At 47.1% G+C, this 18212-nt stretch overlaps 1 protein-coding gene across 2 annotated transcripts in view; it reads left to right on the top strand.

Annotated features, from left to right (window-relative positions):
- POLG (DNA polymerase gamma, catalytic subunit) overlaps positions 1-18212 on the top strand; it is a 795283-nt gene that overhangs the window by 660346 nt on the left and 116725 nt on the right. For both annotated transcript variants that reach the window (XM_069222697.1, XM_069222698.1), the window contains exon 19: positions 9016-9138. In XM_069222697.1, the coding sequence (XP_069078798.1) occupies positions 9016-9138 (123 nt within the window). The remainder of the gene's footprint in view (positions 1-9015; positions 9139-18212) is intronic.

Here is an 18212-nt window from a genome sequence, read left to right as displayed (position 1 = left end):
CAGCTCGTAGAACCTGATGTTTTCGAGGCGCCGGCTACGCCCAGTCTTCCTCCTGTCACCCTGGGCGGAAGAATTTCCTTATTTCTCAGTCAATGGCAAACCATTACGTCAGACAAGTGGGTCCTACAATTAGTGGAACGGGGCCATACTTTAGAATTTGTCCAGAAACCTCCCTCCAACCTTCCCCACAGGACTCCTTCAAGATATCCTCAACAACTCAAAGAAGAGGTCTACAAGCTCCTTTTCAAGGGAGCTATAGAGAAGGTGCCTCAACGAGGAACAGGATTTTATTCCAGGTTCTTCATAATTCGAAAAAAGTGGAAGGATTGGAGACCGATCCTCGATTTAAGGCAACTAAATGTATACCTAAAGAAGCAATCGTTTCGAATGATCAGCCTGCAAGACGTCCTTCTGCGTCTCAATCAAAGAGATTTTATGTCATCGCTAGACCTCAAGGACGCATACTTCCACATACCAATCCACCCTGCCCACAGAAAGTATTTGAGATTTACCGTAGCCGGGAGCCATTATCAATATCGCGTCCTTCCCTTCGGGCTCAAATCAGCCCCAAGAATATTTACCAAATGCCTAGCACCAGTGGCAGCCTTTCTCAGGAGAAGAAAGCACCAGGTCTTTCCATACTTAGACGACTGGTTAATAAAGGCAAAGACTTACACAGGAGCACACAAGTCAACAAGAAAGTGCGTTTCCTTTCTGACCAATCTCGGATTCACGATCAACTGGGAGAAGTCCAACCCTCTACCAGTACGCAGTATTACTTTTCTGGGAGCAAAACTGAACACGGAATCCGGCATCGCATGTCCCACGTTAGAGAGACAACAAAGGTTACTAACCCTAGGGAGTTTCATACACAAAAGGCGGAAGCTTACAGTCCGTCTCTTCAAATCACTATTGGGCATGATGTCTTCATGCATACCTCTGATCCCTCTGTGTCGGCTAAAGATGCGCCCCTTGCAGGAGCAGCTAAACCGTCAATGGCTTCAAGTATCAGGAACTTTCGAAGACCAGATACAAATTACTCTGATAATGATCAAAACCCTCAAGTGGTGGTCTCAAAAGCATCATCTTTCAATCGGTCTCTCGTTTCTTCAACAACCAGCCCCGTGGACCATAACAACAGATGCCTCACTGGAAGGCTGGGGCGCAGTATTACAGGACCTGAAAATAAGTGGCAAATGGCCAACTCATCTGGCATCAAGGCATATCAATTGGCTAGAACTCAGGGCAGTGCACCTCGCCTTACAAGCGTTTCTCCCAAGAATCTATGGATCGCGAGTGGTGATAAGAACGGACAACACCACTACGATGCACTATCTCAACAAACAAGGATGTACAAGATCTCTCACCCTCTCCAGGGAAGCCCAAGCGATCTGGAACTGGGCCTCGCAGCAAGGCGTCACACTATCGGCGGTGCACTTGCCGGGAATAAACAACAAGGCAGCAGATGCACTCAGCAGGCAGAAATCGGACTGCCACAAGTGGGAACTAGACCAGACGGTACTAACCCAGATTTTTTCCCAGTGGGGAACACCAACAGTGGATCTGTTTGCGAAGAAGGACAACGTCAAATGCCAGTTCTTCGCAAGTTGGCATCACCAAAAGGGATCTTGGGGGAATGCGTTTTCGATAGTCTGGTCAGGCATCTTTGCTTACGCCTTTCCTCCCATTCAGTTGATCCCAAGGGTCCTCACGAAGATGAAAACAGAACCGTGCACTCTCATACTGATAGCCCCGTACTGGCCGCGCCAACATTGGTTCACAGAGCTCCTCATTCTCTCAGTCAAACCTCATATTCCGCTGGAGCCGTTACCTCCTTTACTAACAATGAACAACGGCCAAGTTCGACACCCCGATCCGCAGTCAATGCGGTTAGCGGCATGGCTCCTCACCACAGAGAATTTGCGCATTTGAATATCCTGCAGGACTGCAGAAATATTTTGTCACAGGCCAGAGCGATAGCACTAACAAGGCGTATCAGTGTAAATGGAAGAGATTCTGTGCCTGGTGTCATCAGCGTCAAATCAACCCTTTTCTTTCACCACCAGAAGAGATGTTGCCGTATCTCTTAGAGTTAGCTCGATCTGGCCTAGCACACTCGTCCATTAAAGTTCATGTAGCAGCCATAGCTACATACAGACGTTCAGATGACACACCCTCGCTCTTCTCTTCTCGGCTGAGTAAGAGATTTCTAAAGGGGCTGTTAAGGGTTTACCCTCCTTTCAGACCTCCACCTCCTTTGTGGAATTTGAACATTGTTTTGGCACAACTGATGAAGCATCCTTTTGAACCGATCCACCGTGCTTCCCTCAAACATTTATCGTGGAAGGTTGCCTTATTGATAGCTCTTACATCAGCTAGGCGGGTCAGTGAGGTACAAGTGCTCTCCATCCAAGAGCCATTCCTACAGCTTAAACAAGATAGACTACTAATGCGCACTAACCCGCATTTTATTCCAAAGGTTCCGTCAGACTTTCACATTAACGAACCTTTGGTCTTCAAGTCTTTTTTCCCTCATCCATCTACTCCAGCGGAGAGAGCATTACACTCTCTAGACGTGAAAAGATGCGTTCAATTTTATTTGGACAGGACAAAAGCTTTTCGGCGCTCTAATCAGCTATTTGTGGCGTACAGTGCCCCTAGGAAGGGGTACCCGCTATCCAAGCAGAGTATTTCTAGATGGATTGCCTCTGCTATTCGCTTCTGCCATCAGGCAGAGGGCAAACCTTTGCAGTCATCTGTGCATGCTCACTCGACGAGAAAAGTCTCATCGTCAGCGGCACTGTTTGCCGGAGTGCCACTACAAGACATATGTAGGGCAGCAACATGGAAGAGCTGTCATACCTTTACTAAGCACTATTGCTTGGAGTCCCTCACGCACGGAGAGGTAGCAGTGGGCCAAGCAGTTCTCAGGAATCTCTTCAGGTGAAGGTGAGCCATTTCTCCTACATCCCTCCATCCTAGAAAAGGTATGCACATTGAAAAAAAAAAATGAAAAAAAAAAGAAATGTATCTAAAGATAAGAGAACACTATCATAATCCCATAAGTAAGCGGGTTGTCAGATATTGATCAGGTTACATTAGTGTCTTATCATGTTTTAATACTGGTTTGTTATTTAAATTTCATCATGTATCTTCACAGGAATATCCCTATATATATTAGAGATAAAGAGATACTTATATTTATGTATATATAAGTGTGGATAGATAGATGTGTATATAGGTATATGTATATATAGATATATATGTAGGGACATATGTCAGTAGACTCATATACTTCATCAATTTATACACGATGATAAGAAGGCTTTGTGGTCTAAGATAACCTGTTTAGTAAAGAGGTTGTCATTTTACAATGTGCATAGTTCTTGCTTTCTACTCTGATTCAAGCATGTGAATCTGTGAAAGTTCCAATACTGGAGTAAGAAAATAAGTTACTTACCTGTAACTGTAGTTCTCCAGTATTGGAATCTTTCATAGATTCACATGCGACCCACCCACCTCCCCGGAGAAGCTCACTTCACCTCTTTCTTTCTAGTTGTACATATACTCAACATAATATACGCACTTGTGCGTGGAAAATCTGAGGTGCTAGAGCTTCTCTCATGAGGTTCTGAAGGGTGCTGTCGCCTGATTGGTGGAGGATCAAGTTTGGTCCTTTTTCACAAAATGACTCTGATAGACTATCAAATTGAAGAGGCCTAGGGCCTTTTTCTCTTCAATATGTTTTAACACTACTTATGAAAATTATACCGGGACTCCCATCTCGACGACGGGGAATGATTCAAGCATGTGAATCTATGAAAGATTCCAATACTGGAGAACTACAGTTACAGGTAAGTAACTTATTTTCTTCCAGCACGGTGGTGGCGGCCTCTGATGAGGTCAGTGCGCGATTGTGCACTGACGTCATCAGACGTCACTGGGGGTAGGGCTTGGGGGGGATTGAAGGGAAAGCGATTCCACTTCCAGCCCTGCCCATGGGAGGGGTGTGCGAGGCCCCCGGGGGAGCGCTGGCACTTCCCCCCCGAGGGCCCAAGGGCCCATACCAGGACGAGGTGGTTACGTCACCCTGGGCACAGCCAGTTAACAGTCCCTTTCTTTTGGTCACCCCCACCATTGACCTTCCTGGACACCCTTGTTTTGACTCAGTGGTCTGCCTTCTTTTACAGCTCCTGGGGACAGAGCAGCCCTAAGTTCACTAGGTACTGGTGCAATTTTTCTGAGGTAAAGTTACTTGACAGATACTCCTTCATGATCAAATTATAGAGCCCTTCATAATCATGCACTTTGCTTCCTTTCAACCAGCCTTCCAGTGTTTTAACTGAAAAGTCTACAAAATCTAACCAGGATTGACTTGAAGATTTTTGAGTCTCCTTGAATTTAATCCTGTACTCCTCAGTTGTGAGTTCAGAGCCCTCAGTCATAGTATTGTTTATGTGGTCATAGGACTCAGCTTCTTCCTCATTCAGTGTTGGGAGTCTATTCCTGCACATGCCTGAAAAAAGCTCCCAAAGTAGAGAACCCCAGTGCCTTTGGGGAATCTTTTTCCTTTTAGAGGCCCTCTCAAAGGCTGTAGTCCATTTTGTAGTGTCATCACCCTCTACAAATTTTGGGACAAACCCTTTGGGGATTTGGGGATCAAAAGTTTCCTCTTTCTCCTCTTTAAACCCAACTCAGCCCTTTCTTTTTCTGTAGCCAAGATTTTGGCTTCAAACCCAGGAAGGCAGAACAAAGGATTTCCTTTGGGAGAGGGAGGCGACACCCTACCCTTTGGAAATAGGTGTTACATGGCTTGGGAGGGGTAGCCTCTCCAAGCCACTGGTATGCTTTAAAGGGCACATTTGGTGCCCTCTTGCATACACCAGTTTGCACCAGTCCAGGGACCGCTGGTCCCTGCTCTGGCGTGAAAATGGACAGTGGAAAGGGGAGTAACCACTCCCCTGTCCATCACCACCCCAGGGGTGGTTCCCAGAGCTCCTGCAGGTGACCACTCGATTCTGACATCTTGAATCCAAGGTGGGTAGAGTCCCCTGGGAGCATATGAGTGGCCAGGTCAGGCAGGTGATGTCACAGCCCCCTCCTGATAGATGTTCACCCTGCTAGGCTACCATTTCCCACTTTAGGGCCATTTAGGGTCTCCCTCTTGGGTGGGTCCTCAGATTCGACATGCAAGATTCCAGTAGGATTCCTCTGCAACGTTTACTTCACCTTCTGGCTACTGGAACTACAACCGGACCCTCCAAAAATCCAACATGCTCCATCTACAGCAACAACACTGCTCTGCAACATTGTTTCTCCGGCTCCTTCTAGCAACTGCAACATTTCCCCGGCTGTGCATCCTCTGAGGGTGACTAGTCTTCAGTCTGCACAAGAAGCAAGAAGGAATCTCTCTTGGAGTGAAGGGGTCACTCCCCTGCATCCGCAGGCACCAACTGCAACGACGACCAACTGGGTGGATCTCCTCTCCTCCAGAGCTGCATGGATCCTGCATCATGGGTGATAGTCTGGAGTGGTCCCCTTGGTCCTCTCTACCAGCTTTCCAACTTGGGAGACGGTAAGCCCTTGCCTTTCCTTGCAGAACAGTACCCCGTGCACCGCGTCTCTTGCAGCTACCAAGGCTTGTTGGCATCTCCTCCAAAGGATCCTTAGGCTCCTTGTAGCCCCAGCCCCCATCACTCTTCTGTGACGCACAGCCCTCTGCATGCTTCTACAGCGACGTGGGACTCCTTTCTAGGTGTGCTGCGTGGGCCTCACCGTGACTCCTGTGCTTGCTGCCTGTGGGTCATCTGTGGGGGTTGCCTCCTCTTCCTGCAGTTCTCCTCACTGCTGAAGGTCACCCAGGACTCCCCTCTGTGGGTTGAGTCCCCTGGACCTTGCTGGTCCCCAGCAGCTCCACATTTCTTCTACGACATTTGCCTTTGCTAAGGCTTGTTCATGGCTTTTCCACACCAATGACCAACTGCAATCCATCTTCCGGCGTGGGGCGTCAACTGCATCACTTCAGGAACTCTTCAGCTGCTCCAGTGCTACACTGCTGACTGTCTTTGTCTACCGTCAACTTGGTCCTGCATCCAGAGATGGGTGGGTAGTGGCACTTGTCGCGACCGGACACTCCAACGTGAACTAAACTTGGTCCCCTTCCTTTACAGCTCTTCCACTACCAGGATCCACTTTTGGGTTCTTGCAGTCCTGTCTGCGTCTTGCAAAATCCTTTTCTGAAGTCCTTTTGGTGGGTTTAGGGAAAACCAGGTACTTACCTCTTCTCTCCTGGTCGCTGGGTGGCACTCTGGTACTTAACTTTTGGGGTTCCTAGTTCCTCGAGCTCCCCTCTACCAATTCCACTTCCTTGGGTCGGGGCCCAACCTTTACATTCCACTTTCTTAGTATATGGTTTGACCTCCCCCCAGGGCCTTCATTACTTACTATTGCTTTCACTATTTTCTATTGCCTTTTATGCTAATTCCTGACTTCTAATGTGCATATAATACTATGTTTACTTACCTCCAGCTGGGGTATTACCTATTCAGTATTTTAGTATTTGTGTTACCATGTTAAAGTACCTTTACTTTTGTAACACTGTGTGGTTATTTGATGTGTGTAAATGCTGTGTGACTACAGTGGTATTGCATAAGCTTTGCATGTCTCCCAGATAAGTCTTTGCTGCTTATCCACAATTACCTCTAGAGAGCCCTGGCTTCCTAGACACTGTCTGCACCTCACTAATAGGGGATACCTGGTATAAGGTGGTAAAACCATAGGTGCTCACCACACACCAGGCCATCTTCCTACAGAAGCCTCTTCCGTGGCTGCGAAAAGTATTCTGGAGTTGGAAGGAGGCCATAGAAGGGCCCAAGTGCCTGGCCTTAGCTCTCTTATTCTTGAAGTGCTCCAGTGCTGAGCCTGCCTTGTCTCCAAAGAGATGGGAGCCATCAAAAGGCATGTCCCTGAGCAAAGCTAGGACATCACCTGAAAATCCGGTCATCTTCAGGTAGCCATTGCGCCAGAAGGCCACTGAGGAAGAGACCACTCTGCCTAGTGGTTCTGTTGTGTCCAGCCCTCATCTGACCGTGAACTTGACTGTATGTTTCCCATCTGTCATAGCTTGGGAGAGGATGGCCCGGGACCAAGGGCATCACCTGCACAACTGAACTACACAGTGCTTAGGAGTAACGTCCCAAAAGACGCACAGTGTTCACCGGCCGCAGTGCCAAGCTGGTGGAAGAAAACCTTTTCTTGCCTAAGGTTTCCAGCCCTCTATCTGATGGGGTAGTAGGGAGTGTGCCAGGAGTTACACAGAAAGTGGAGGCTTGGACCACCAAGCTCTCCTTGGTAGGGTGTTGTGTGAAGGAAATTGGGGTCCCCTGGGGTGAGGAGATGGGGGCAGGCAATCGTCCTGTTCACAGGAGCTCCTGTGCAGGGCTTGGACCAGGGACCACGCTGGACATTTGTAATGGCTTCATCAAAAGAGAAAAGCAGTTCTGAGGGGTTGTGGGGGGGGGGGAGTCATTCCCAGCTGAAGCACCGCTACCAAGACGTTAGTTTTGACTGCCACTGAAGGCAGGCTAAGGTCCAGGACCTCTGCTACCCTTTTCACCACCATAGTAAAAGAGGCTCACTCCTGCATAACCACGGCAGAAGAGACCATGCTAGCACCAGTTGGGGTCTAGAGGCTGTTATTCTTCAGGGTCCAGTGGCCCTTCCCGATCTTCCCCAAGTCCTCGCCCATAGGAACAGGGCTTAAGCTCCGGTCTGGCGGGCAAGGTTCCAGGTGGCTCAGAGTCAGCATTGGGAAACGCCCCTCCAGCTCTGTTTCAGAGTCAGAGATGAGAATGCGGACGGCAACGCTGAGAGTGTCGACATCAGGACCGGCATCAGTGAAGGTTGCAGTGGTACAACCAGCACCTGTCTGGATCCATCCGTGGATTAATGGGAACTGACTGGCACAGAGGGGGGGGGGGGAGTTAGGAGGGGCTGTAGGGAAGATCTGCCGGTAGGGAACCAGTAGGTGAACCCTCCCAAATCTGTTGGGGCTGAAGGCACACCAGCGGTGACCGGCCACCCAAATATGAGGTGCATGACCTCATAAAGTTCTCGCAGTTGAGTGGTGGTCGTTCCATCTCCCAGAAGCTCTGCGAGGCATGGAGCAGGCTTAGGAATAGTCTCAACCATGGAGTCAGGCCTCAAATGACGACGCTTCCACGTCTTGTTGTATGATTTTGATGGACGAGGCTTCTTCAACTTCTACTCTTTTTGTTCTTGTGAGACTTACCCAAATGAATGGATGAGTTTGACTGCAACGAAGATCAGTGGCTCCATAACCGATCCTTGGACCTTCCTCTCAACCGGGATCAAGACCGCTGTGGAATCCAGCATCAAGGAGCTTGAGGGACTGCTTCTTCAAGACTTTGGAGTGCATGATGCAGCAGTCGACGCAGGCCTTTGCGTCATGGTCCTGCTCAAGACACCAGGGACAAACAGGATGCGGATCTGTCACCAACAGATGCCAGAGTGCTTGAAGCCAGGTTTCCTTTTTAGCATCCCTGCCACTCAAGGAGAAAGAACTAAAAAAAACTCCAATAAAAAGTCGAGAAAGGTCAGTCAAACTGTGACTGGGGGTAGCTCTTGCTGAACATCAGTGCTCTAGCTTGGCACTTCTATAGGCACAACGCATGTCACTTCCAGTGTGGATGATGTCGACAATGCCAGACGGAGCTGAACAATTCCACCTACCAGCGCTCAGGGGTACTGCTCACATAAAATGTCTGGATCCAGCCTCACACCTGTGGATAATTCTAAGGTAATTCATTTGTGGCTAGAGGTCTCTATCAGATAACATGATTTCAATATCCTATGCTACAGTATATGTGTACCATCAAGTTAGTTTTGTTTAGAATGCAGGTCTACAGTGAAGGAAAACCAGATCATACGAAGTCTGATATCAGTATTTGATCTGCAATTGTTTTCTGTTTATTTTACATCTCTTTCAATTGTTAGGTACATTCTGTCGAATGAAGGTGAGTGGCTTGCAGAGCAAATGGGTATATATTTGGAGAAGGCAGAAGATGGATCCGTTTCATTTCAGGACGTGAAGAATATCCAGCGAGAGGCTGCCAAACGGTAAGAGGAAATCAGCTATACATCAAAGCTATGATGAAACCTAGCAGCTGATGGCTTAGTATTAGTTTGAAGGCATGACATGGTGACTTTTCTTGGGCCTGAAGGCACGCCAACGGTTACTTCTTGAGGCGTCAACTGAAGGCAGTACAATATTTTTGGGTTATGAACTTTTATTGATGCTTTGATACATAGCTAGAGAGGGCAGAAGGAGCCATACATTTAGATGAAATGTTCGTAGAGTTCACAGAGGTGTTCTACGATCCTTGGCTGGCAACGGTTCTGAAATCATTTTGTGGTGAGTGACTTTCAGGATATTATTAGTTTTTGTAGCATTCCAGACTTCTGACACATGGAACTGGTTAAGCCAAACTTAGGTTTTGTTGCGTGGGAACTGAGGTGGACCACAGTAGGAAATCGACCTCCATTATTGAATGGGTAATAAACGGACCCATGAGAAGGAAAAGAGGGACTTGGGGATTCCACCCAGGACAACTCTAGCTCGCCAACCTTAAGAGAATGTGGTGATTATTTGGTGTTTTGGTGTATTGTTCCTCCACCGAGTCACATCCACTACAGTGTACTGTGATACAACAGTGGTGTTCTCCCCGATCTTGGAACCACAGTCTGCAAAGCTACCACTACAAAGCTCTGAAATGTCAAAACCCGCTGGTCCAAAGTAATTGCCTCTCAAACTGATAGAAAGGAGAGCACCTGGCTTACCACAGACTCTGTGTGCTGTGAAAAACATACTAGGCCTGTTTTAATTGTGGGGGGCACTAGGAGGAGAAGGAGGCTTGATGAAGGGATCCATAGCTTTGCCTCTGGACGAGAGGGTTTGGGGCTGTTGTGCCTGTGACTGGAGAGTCTGGTGCTGGCGAAAGCTAAATCCTCTGGAAAAGCTTTCAGAACAACATAACTGTCTGTAGTCTTTGAGGCTGAAGCTGCTGCCAAGGGCCTGGCTACAGCTTTGGTGGCCTTAAGACTTTCTAATCCTGCATTCTCTTTGTCACCAAATAAATGTGCACCATCAAATGAAAGGTCCAGAAGAATGACCTGTACTTTTGAGGAAAGGCCATGGTACGTGCCACTGAATACTTTGTCAAGAACAGACTTGATAATGTGGTCTGAGGCGTTCTATTTATACCTGATAGCCTCAGACAAGTGCGCCTTTATGTCATCTGGAACATGAGGGTAACTATGTAGGCCATGTCCTATTGGGCCTGAGTGTATCTCGCTAAGAGGCAGATGGCATTCTGGGAGTTCATGGCATATTGCAGGAACAAAAGCCATTTAGCCCCAAGCCTCCAGTCACTTTGATTCTTTGTCAGCAGGAGTCGATGAGAAAGTCCCTGATACTTGCCCTGAAAAAAAAAGATGCCTGGATGACTAGAATCTCAGGAAACAGATGTGTTGACAGGAAGGGAAACTCCTCTGGGACTGGCCAATGACTTCTTGCTACTAGGCTATTCAGTATGGTGATGAGGCAGTCTATTGTCACGCTGCTAGGAAGGGTTACAGAATGGCAACCTTAAAAGAAAGAAGGGACTTCGAAGTTGATGATGAGGGTACGAGGATCTCGCTGAGAACTTGGATTTTGACATCCATGGTAGGTAGTGGCAAACCTAGCCTTTCTGCAGCTTTTTCACCACAGAGTGGAAAGACATGACTTCCGGGGTAGGAAGACCTGAAGGAAAAGTCATCTCCAGCTCTGGAGAAATATCTAAACCATTGACAGAGAATATGTCTGCCAATTGAGCCAGTTTTTCCACATCCTCTCTTAATTCATAGAGATCAGAAGAGTTAGAATCTGAGCTGAGGAGCTCATGAATTCTTGGACTTTGGTGCATTTGCTGCTGACAGTACTTGTCTTTCTCCAAGAGTCTCTTAACATCCCTCAAGGAATTATGCTGAGGCTTAGTTGCAGGGAGAGGCGGCATCAAGTCCATTGTTGGTTGTGAGGTGGCACTGGCCACAGTGCCAGTAGCTGAGGGTGAGCAGGGTACCTTTGCGTCAGTGGAAAAGAAGTAATTAGAACAGCAGCAGGTGTTTGAGGTATGGTGCTACGGCCAGAGGCATGAACAAAGGTGCACCTGAAGGGGGACTTTGCCCACGGGGGGAGGGTGCTGAACATAGTATTAAACAGGCATTTGCAATGCAATAGGACTCACATTTTCTTGAGTTAGAGCTATTGGCATTGTAAATTCAGAACTGGCTGGACTTTTCTTGCCATATAAATTGCTCAACCCTGCCTCATAATTTTGTCTTTTCCTGACATGTTTTGGTGGTTACTGGCGGCTACTATTAACATAGTGAAAAGTCTTGCAAGGATTTTTGCCTTGCTTTACAACAAAGCTCTAATGAAGTTAACAATAACAGAGCAGCCTGAGAAGATTTATGGCCCCAATAAAGGAGATAAGCAATGCCCTGTGTATGTCTCTAAGGGCTGTCAGGGAGGAGGCCTGGAGAGAGACTCCAGATGAGGCTCATTGAGGCTCTGCAAGTTTCACATCATTGCTTCTAGGTTTAACTAGATTCTACCAGAAAGGACATCTTGTGGCTTTCGTGAGCCGTGAGCAAAATGTTTGGGCACCGGTTGTTTCTTTTATAAAATACGCTTATTTTAGGAGCCAGATGTAAACGAGGACAGCGCTGGGATAAAGCTAAAACAAATGTCAGCAACATGGAAGGAGGTGGGAGGAACGGAAATGCTGCAATAAAACGTAGGCAGCTACCAGCCTAAAACACCCACAGTGAAAAGTGAGCAACCAAGAAATGACAAAAGTAGTCCGTCACAGCAACAGATAAAGAAACCAAAGTAGAATGATACAGTAGTTGGTCACTGCTCTGAAACAGAAAAAGGAGGGAGAAAAAGGCAGAACTGACTACTGGTGAGCAAAAAAGACACTGCAGCAAACAAATGAAATCACTTTGAGCCATAGGAAGTATACTAAAAGTATACACAAGGTCGAACGCTTAAGCTCAACCTAAAAATGCCTGAAAGTCTGAATGAGCTGAAGTCATGACAGATAAGAGCTGGGTGACTTAGGGGACAAATCTGGTTGTGATGTTCTAGAGGAGCTACTTTGTGGAGCTTGATCCGCTGGCTCTACCAGTGTCCAACTGCAGCTTCAAGGTTTACGATCCTGTGAGTGTTAGAGGGTGTCGAGGAGAATTACCTTTGCATTTAGATTTTCTATGCCTTTTCCTTTTACTCAAAAATATTAAAGAAGGTGACCTTAATTGGGCTTTCGAATGACGTTGGCTTGTCCCTTTATCTTGGATCTGAGTGATGCATAGTTTAGCCAAGTCAGTTGGTACTGGAGTCTTCTCTGATGGGGTCGGCTTAGCAGTCCTTCTTCTTGCTTCTTCTCTTCTTGAGGTTGCCGGAAATCTGGTGAGCTACTTTCAGGGGAGCCCTTAAATCCTAGATGTAGGGGCTTTACAGGGGTCAGAGGGCAGTAGTCAGTGGCTACTGTCCCTGAGAGTGGCTACACTCTTCCTGTGCCCACTCCCTTTGGGGAGGGTGGGCACAATCCTAACCCTATTGGCCCTGTCCTTCAAACCAAGATGGAGGATTTTGCAGGGATGGGGTCATTTCAGCTCCGGACACCATAGGGGTGGTCCCAGCTGGAGTGGTCACTCCTCCCTATTTTACCTAATTTTCCTGTTGGACTTGCAGCCAACAGTGGGGCTTTGTCTGGTGGGCGGGCACCTCCACTAGCTGGAGTGTCCTAGGGAGCATCTCTAAGATACCCTCTGGGTGCATTGAACAATAAATCCAACACTGGCATCAGTGTGGGTTTATTGTGCTGAGAGGTTTGATACCAAACCTCCCGGCCTTCAGTGAAGCTGTGGAGTTTGTGATGACAAACTCCCAGCCCATGTACTTAATATGGCCACACTCCACTTACAATGTCTAAGAATGGACTTAGACACTATAGGGGCATATTGCTCATGCAGCTATGCCCTCACCCGTGGTATAGTGCACCCTGCCTTAGGGCTGTAAAGCCTTCTAGAGGGGTGACTTACCTATGCCACAGGTTGGTGGGCATGGCACCGTTGAGAAGGGTGCCATGTCGACTTTACCTTTTTCTCCTCACCAGTACACACCAGTACACACAAGCTGCAATGGCAGTGTGCATGTGTTTAGTGAGGGGTCCCTTAGGGTGGCACAATACATGCTGCAGCTCATAGGGACCCTCCCTGGTCACAGGGCCCTTAGTATCACTGGTACCTTTTGAAAGGGGCCTAAAGGTGTGCCAGGGGTGTGATAACTGTGGAAACAATGGTACAGTTTTAGGGAAAGAACAATGGTGCCGGGGCCTGGTTACCAGGATCCCAGCACACTCTGTCAGTCAAGTCAGCATCAATATCAGGCAAAAAGTGTGGGGGAAACCATACCAAAAGGGGCACTTTCCTACACTACCCCACTTCTGTCTTCCTACCTTTTGAAGTAGGCATATTGTTTGGTAAGAGAGCACTATATACACTTAATCAGGATACAAATAAAGGCCACTGAAGAGAAGGAAAGCCAGATGAACTGCTTTACTATGCAAGGCTGTCAGGAATTAAAGTGATGTTAAAGATATGTTTCTGCTGTGGACATCACAAATCGCTTTTTACCATTAAACTAGATTTTTCATAAATTAGTCAAATAAACTTTAAGCCAAATTTCTAAAATGTTCTTGGCCGAAATTGTGAAATATACTTTAAATCACAGTCAGCCATTACCATATAGAAATTCAATTTTACATCTATAGTGGCATGCAGCATTTGGTAGCTTTTCGCTGAGTAGACCTGCTATAATTTAATATGTAGAATGCTTACATGACAAATCATATTTCTTTGACAAGTCTTACTGTAGTGTTTTAAAATACAGACAGCTAGGCCTCAGTGATGTAACTAAAGTCATACTTTTTCTATTTATACATGTGAGTTGTGTAAATATACATTGCAGCAAACGTGGGTCCCTAACATCCATCTTCATAGGAAGTGACATCACTTCCTAAATACCAGGTCGAGCACAACTAGGAATATATCAGGAGCAAGTGACTAAAAGCTTCTGTACTAGCTTAGACAAAAAGTTAAAACATTACCTTGGGCACTGATCAGTAGATGTGCATCAGACCAGAGAGATTTAGGGGCATATTTATAAGCCCCTAGCGCCACATTAGCGGCATTTTTTAAATGTTAATGTGGCCCAACGAGGCCAAAATCCTTGCGCCATATTTACAAAGTGGCGCAATGCATGAATTGCACCACTTTGTAACCCTTTGCGCAATATTATGTCTGAACCAGGCATAATGTATGCAAAGGGTGCTTTTCCACGTTAGGGGGGCCAAAAAATGGCGCAAGAAAATCTAAGAGATTTCCTCGCGTCATTTTGTATGGCACTTTTAACGCCTGCTCAGAGCCAGTCTTAAAAGGGGGCTTCCATTATTTAGAATGGGCCCCTATGTACTCTGCCGGCGTAGCGCCAATATTTTGGCACTACTCCTGCAGAGTACATCAATAGCGTCATGAAAATTACGCTATTGCCCCATACCCTGCGCCGTTGTGCGCCATATTTTAAATACTGCACACATATGGTTGCGGTGGGGGGGGGGGGTAAAGGGCGCAAAAAAGTGGTGCTGCACACAGTGCAGCACCACGTTTCTCAAATATGCCTCTTATTTTCTTCAAAGAATAGCCATGGAATTATGGAAATGGACTGATGTTCCCGTCTTGATTCATTTTTCCCAAAAATTACTAGTCTAACAAGATGCCAAGAAGTTTCCCTACGCATCTAATAACCTATAATTAACACCTATATTTGGGCCCTTCATGTTCTGGACCCATGTTGTAATGAAGGCCCCAACATGTCTGTTGCATCTTAAACTGCCGCATACACACCGAACTGGGGAGGGCCTTAATGAATCTTCAAACATTTTGTCGCAGAGGTACAATGATTTGTATAAATACTTTCTCTATGACAATCCTCTGTCCCGCACTGGTTCCCTTATGACTGAAAATAATTCAGTGTATATAACCTCAGTTTTTTGCATAATATAAGGTCCCGGTGTCATCTAAAGAAAGACAATCACATTTTTAACCCACAGTTGTCCCAGTGTGATTTGGTGATGGTTTCTTTCAACCTAACAATAATAAAATATTTTTGAGCTTGTTGCTTCGCTGACTTTTGTCATTTTCCGTAACTGTAAATATGATGTTTCTGTTAATCACAACAACACTTTTTCAATAAATAAGGTACTGTGTGCTGTATGATAATTGCAATGGCTGTAATTAATCTTGTATATGAATCAAACACATTAGGATAGGATCAGAGCTCATTTTGTCTTTATATTAGTAATATGGGCCCCAGTCTTGTTTTTATCACTGCAGTTCAGTCAGCTTCATTCTCTTCATGAAGTGACATCACTGAATTTCCCAGAATATGCCTCTACAGGAAGTGACATCATTGTTTTCACCCACCACTGTCTTTAAAAGAAGTCAGACAAGCAGACATTTTTCCAGCTGCATCCATCTCCTACCTTTCCAACCGACACCAGTTTGTTCGCTTAGGCACATCCAAATCATAAAAGATCCCTACTACCTGTGCAGTCCCTCTGGGTTCCATACTTTCTCCTGTCATCTCCAACCTTTAAATGGAGTCACTTGCTGCTCTGTTCATAGATAACAGCATCAAGATTCACCAATATGATGAGGAAAAAAAAGGCTCTCCGTTTCAGACATCCAATGCCTCAAACACTGCTTCACTATCCTCACGAGGGTGTTAGCCCAGGATGACCCTTACCGGTACGAAAGAGTACCGCACTTGCAGAACCGACTGAAAACATTGACCAGATCTTATGGATTACCTTGGTGATTATTAATTGCTTGAAAAAGCCCCAGGTTGATACACCCTAGGGGGTGAATCACTTGTCTGCTTTCAGTGGCTCTCTATGCATATATGCACTAATAAACAGAGCTTGGATTCATCACTGTGACTCAATGTGTCAGTTCTACAAATTAAATCAACATATGTGATAAGATCAGATCTCCATGTATTGGATATTCAGTGAGTTCATCAATCCTCTATAGCTTGAACATCATCAGGACCTGAATGCCCAGTGTCTGTTTGGCGGTCAACCCAACAAAAACAGAATTCCTGTTAATTGCCAAGATCAACAAACAAGACACCATACAAACCTGGCTCAATGACCTGAACCTTGACGGCATCAAACCCCAACTTTCACCAAATGCCAAGCCGGCATCAAACTTCAGCTTTCACCAAATGCCAAGTCGTTGGATTCACCCTGGACACCAAACTCACTATTAAAGAAAATGGTACCAAAAAACAAAGAAGGACTGTCATTAGCCCTCTCTTTTAAAGAAAATGACTTCAGAACTGCTGTTCAAGCCCTTGTACTCTCACATCTGGGTGATGGTAATGCCCCTCTGAGGTGCGTGGCCAAGAAGGCGCCGGGTGCGGTTGCCTTTCCGTGAGGCTCTGCATCGAACTGGGCCCATCTACAGTAATCCTGCTCTTTGGTGCTCCCCCGGTCCTCCCCCTAGTTGCTCTTGACGGCCCCCTGCACACCGTGAGGCCGCGGACTGCCAGAGGAACAAGGAAGAGATTGCCTGCCGAAACTGCCGGGCCGCTGAGGGTCAGAGCGGTGTGCTTGACTTCAGAGAGGCCTGACTAGCTCCCATTGGGTGGCTGGCTCTGGGGGCCTGCAGCACTTGGAGGCCGCAGAGGTGTGAGCCCCATCGCCTCATTTTCGCGCTGCATACAGGCCGTGAGATGCTGCCAGAGGAAGCATGGCCCGCCTACCAGAGAGCAGCAAGAGTGGGGGATAGCAGCGCCAGTGACTTTGTGACTTTCGGAGCCCGTCCCAGCCACATGGATGGTTGCTGCACCAAAGAGCACCCCCACCTCCTGACAGAGTGGAGAACTTATTGTGCCTCAATTTCTGTGGCCCCAAGGGACAAGACCTCATCTCCTGCCCTGCAAGTCTGCGCCTTGTGAAATATGGAGCTTGGAGCCTTTGGTCGGTCCTTTACTGATGTGGGAATTTTCAACGGTCCATGGACAAGATGACGTTGTGAGCTGGTGGAACTTAAAGGGAGGACCTGGTGCGAGGTGCTGGCCCCTGTGAGAAGAGAATGTGACAGTGTGTGTGCGCCCCTCTGTCCTACAGCTACCCTGTCCCATATGGCAGTTGGCCTCCACTTGGCTCCATGAGGTGAAGAGATTGATGCCTGATAGGCGTGCAGCTGGGACTGTCTGACACAGGCGTGTGTGGGGAATTAAGTCCCGCTTGCTCACATCACTCCCTTGGATGCTTCATCCCCCCAATTCTGCACCCCCAAACCCCTTACTCCCCTTGGCCCGTCTTGGTAGTTGTCAGCACCTTCCCCTTGGGGCTCACGATGACTGGGTCACCAAGACTCTGTTTTGCAACCCTCTTGGCCTGCCCCACAAAGACTGCAATAAGGACTGTCAAGTGTAACAGTTACTTACTGTTTTTCTAGTTGGGGCTTTTGTGGCACAATGCCTGTTGGCGTCCAAGGGAATGGGTGTTATAGCTTTGTTTGTTATTTGGTTAATACCATGAGCTGACCAGGATGGTGGGGGGGAAGAGGGGAACAAGGACATGCTTAATCTCATATGTTGGCGTCGCTGAGCGCCACTGTGGGGGGGATGGGGTTTCATCTATGTTCCATGGCTACAACATTTAATGCATTAACATGGAATATCCGAGGGATGGCTACCCTAGTGACTCGTCACAGGATGTATGCTTATCTCAGCTGGAGGCACGTGCATGTGGTGTGCCTGCAGGAGACCCATCCTACTGCCTCTAAATTGGACAAGGTCACCTGCTGTTGAAGTGAGCAGGTCTTTGGTATTGGATATTTTGCTTTTGCAAGGGGGGTTCTTATATAGATTGACCCGGCTGTCCCTTTTGGTAAAAGCAGGACTGCGATGGACGCGTAAGGCAGGCTTGTGCTTCTAGAGGTTGAGCTGGATGGGTGCCCACTGTCAATTGTATCACTATACTCTCCCAACACACTCCAGGGAGATTTCCTATGCA

Source organism: Pleurodeles waltl, chromosome 3_1 (assembly GCF_031143425.1).
Source record: "Pleurodeles waltl isolate 20211129_DDA chromosome 3_1, aPleWal1.hap1.20221129, whole genome shotgun sequence".
Classification (NCBI taxonomy): Eukaryota; Metazoa; Chordata; class Amphibia; order Caudata; family Salamandridae; genus Pleurodeles; species Pleurodeles waltl.
The sequence above is the reverse complement of the archived record's forward strand: the minus strand, read 5'-3'. Positions and strand labels throughout refer to the sequence as shown.